Below are 2,630 nucleotides of genomic sequence, written 5' to 3'. Positions count from 1 at the left end.
ACGAGCCAGTTTCAACACTTTCCTCAGCTCTTTGTTTTCGCCCAAAGGGTAAATATCTTCAGTCTGAAAAGTTTAGCATAGAATGAGTGGTGCCAAGATTTGCTGGGAGCTTAGGCAAGGAACCTGAAGGAAGGTTGAAGACCCCAGAGAGCCCAAGTCAGAAAGGGCTTTGCTAATTCTCGCACTCTGTGTACCCAGTTAGTGCAGTGTACTAAAGCTCCCTGAAGCTTTCTCCCTCTGGGCTACAAGGAACCTTAGAGCTGTCAAATGAGAGTAGCAGAGGGGAGTGGCCCAGAAGCTAAAAAAAAGAGTTTATATAATCCTAGAACTGAGGGTGTTCAAACACTAGAAGGAAAGGAAGCCTTGATGAACCTCAGCAGTGCCTGCAGGACACTCAGGAGCCCAGGAGCCCTGTGGATATGGGGAAAGTTAAAGGAATATTGGTAAAAGGCAATGCTTTCAAAGAATAATTAAGGTGCTTCTATTATCTCATTTTCTCTGTCCAGGTATCCAAGTCACCTGCTCTGCAATATACTCACTGACTATATCCATCATGCCCAGGGGACAAAAGAGCAAGGCTTGGTCTCGTGAGAAACTCCGCCAGACCAAAACAGAATCCCAAGAGCTCGAGGGTACTCAGACTACGGCACCAGAGAAAAGGGAGTCATCCCCTTCCTCTTCTAGTGCCTCTGGAGATGCTGTCCCAAGCATCCCTTCTGATGTCTTTTCCAAGTTATTTCAAGTAATGCCTTTTGCCATCAATTTCAGTATCTGCATTGCCTACAAAATGTCTGATAAAAGTGTCAAGCGCAGACAGAAGAAAAACATAAGCTCCTCTAGTGGCCAGCATTCCAACAAGAGCCAACAGAAGGATCTTCTAACAAGGAAGACAGGGATGCTGATGGTGTACATGCTCAGCAAGTACAAACAGAAAGAGCCCCTGTTGAGAGAAGAAATGCTGAATGTTGTCAACAAAAGATTCAAGGAGCAGTTCCCTGAGATCCTCAAGAAAGCTTCAAACCGCCTGGATTTGGTTTTTGGCCTAGAGCTGAAAGAAGTCCCTCCCAATGGTCAAACCTACATGCTTGTGAGCAAGCTAGATTTCGAGGATGATGAAAGTAGGAACAGTGATATGGGTCTTCCCAACAGGGGCATTCTGATCCCTCTCCTAAGTGTGATCTACCTAAATGGCTACTGTGCCCCGGAGGAGGAGGTCTGGCATTTCCTGAATATGCTAGGAGTCTATGATGGGGTCCCACATCTCATCTTTGGAGATGTCAGGAAGCTCATCACTAAAGATCTGGTACAGGAAAAGTACCTGTTATACCGTCAGGTTCCTGATGGTGATCCTCCTTCCTATCAGTTCCTGTGGGGTCCCAAAGCCTATGCTGAAACCAGCCAGGTAAAGGTGATGGAGTTTTTGGCCAGCATCAATGAAACTGGCTCCTCTACCTACCCATTCAATTATGAAGATGCTTTGAGAGAAGAAGATAGAGCCCGTGCTGTAGGTGCAGCCCAGAGAAGCACTACATGCAAGACCTAGGAGGGGGAGGAAAATGGGAGGCGGTTGCGGGGAGGAGGCAGAAATCCTTAATAAATAAATAAATTAAAAAAATAAATAAAACCAAGTCCAGTCTTCCTACCTGCTAATGAGATCTAAGGTAGTCTCCATTACATGATTGAAAGAGCCTACTAATCTTTGCTTTTGTGATGCTCAAATTAGTTATTGATAAAGCTGTTTAGTGTTTTTTTATCACTTGAAGTCAGAAGTTAAATAGAAAGATACAATAGATTATGCTTTTATAATGTTTATCAAGTTGAAGGTTGGAAGTTTGATTTGATGAGAAATGTGATTTGAAATTTCATAGGTAACTTTGGTGACGTACCATGAGGTAATATGGAATTAGAATCTAGATGTTCCTAATAGGAGAAAAGAAGATAGAAGGAAAAATAGTGGGCTTTCAGTTTATAATTTGTTTTATTCCAAACTTTCTTTTTTCAAACATGTAAAAGATGCATACCTGGTTTGCTTATGATATTAAAGGATGTATAAGAAACTAAATCACAATAAATTGTATTTCTTGCTCAAGGTTTGTTCCCCCAAATGAATATGTTTTAATGAATAATAAATAATGAAATCAGAACTAATGAAAGAAAAACTATTTAATTACAGTGTGAATCTTTATATTTGCAATGTTACATTACTTCGAGTGATTAGGTACTTCAAATCAGGATGGGGAATACATTGTGAAGAGCAGTTGCCTAGCTGACATGTGTAACCTTGTTTCATTCACTCCCACTATGGACATCTTATTTACCGTAGAAAGTAAGTCACTTGTATCAGATGTTAATGTATTTCTACCTATAAAAAGAATGATCATGTTAACATCCCAAATCACTTGTGGCACAGGAACCTGTTCTCAAGAAGGTATACTATGGTGAACTCACTCTAGACTTAATAGTGTTCGACATTTCCTAGAATTATTCAATCTCAGGGACAAAGTCAAAAGACACTGATATATGAACACACCTATAGAAGAATTGTAGGTATCAAAATATCAATGTAAGATGCATAACGGAAAGAACTACCCCATCTATTTTCTGACAGAATCCCAATCAGAATTGCCAGT

The 2,630-nt window shown here is 40.7% G+C and overlaps 1 protein-coding gene across 1 annotated transcript; it reads left to right on the top strand.

Moving 5' to 3' along the window:
- Nucleotides 1-553: 553 nt before the first annotated feature.
- Nucleotides 554-1,543, top strand: LOC101984254 (melanoma-associated antigen B4-like). The gene has a single exon (XM_005368614.1). It carries the CDS (start codon nt 554-556, stop codon nt 1,541-1,543), a length of 990 nt encoding a protein of 329 aa, XP_005368671.1.
- The last annotated feature ends 1,087 nt before the right edge of the window (nt 1,544-2,630 follow it).

This window comes from Microtus ochrogaster, unplaced genomic scaffold, assembly GCF_000317375.1.
Source record: "Microtus ochrogaster isolate Prairie Vole_2 unplaced genomic scaffold, MicOch1.0 UNK36, whole genome shotgun sequence".
Taxonomy (NCBI): domain Eukaryota; kingdom Metazoa; phylum Chordata; class Mammalia; order Rodentia; family Cricetidae; genus Microtus; species Microtus ochrogaster.
Note: the sequence above shows the minus strand (reverse complement) of the source record. Positions and strands in the feature narration are given on the sequence as shown.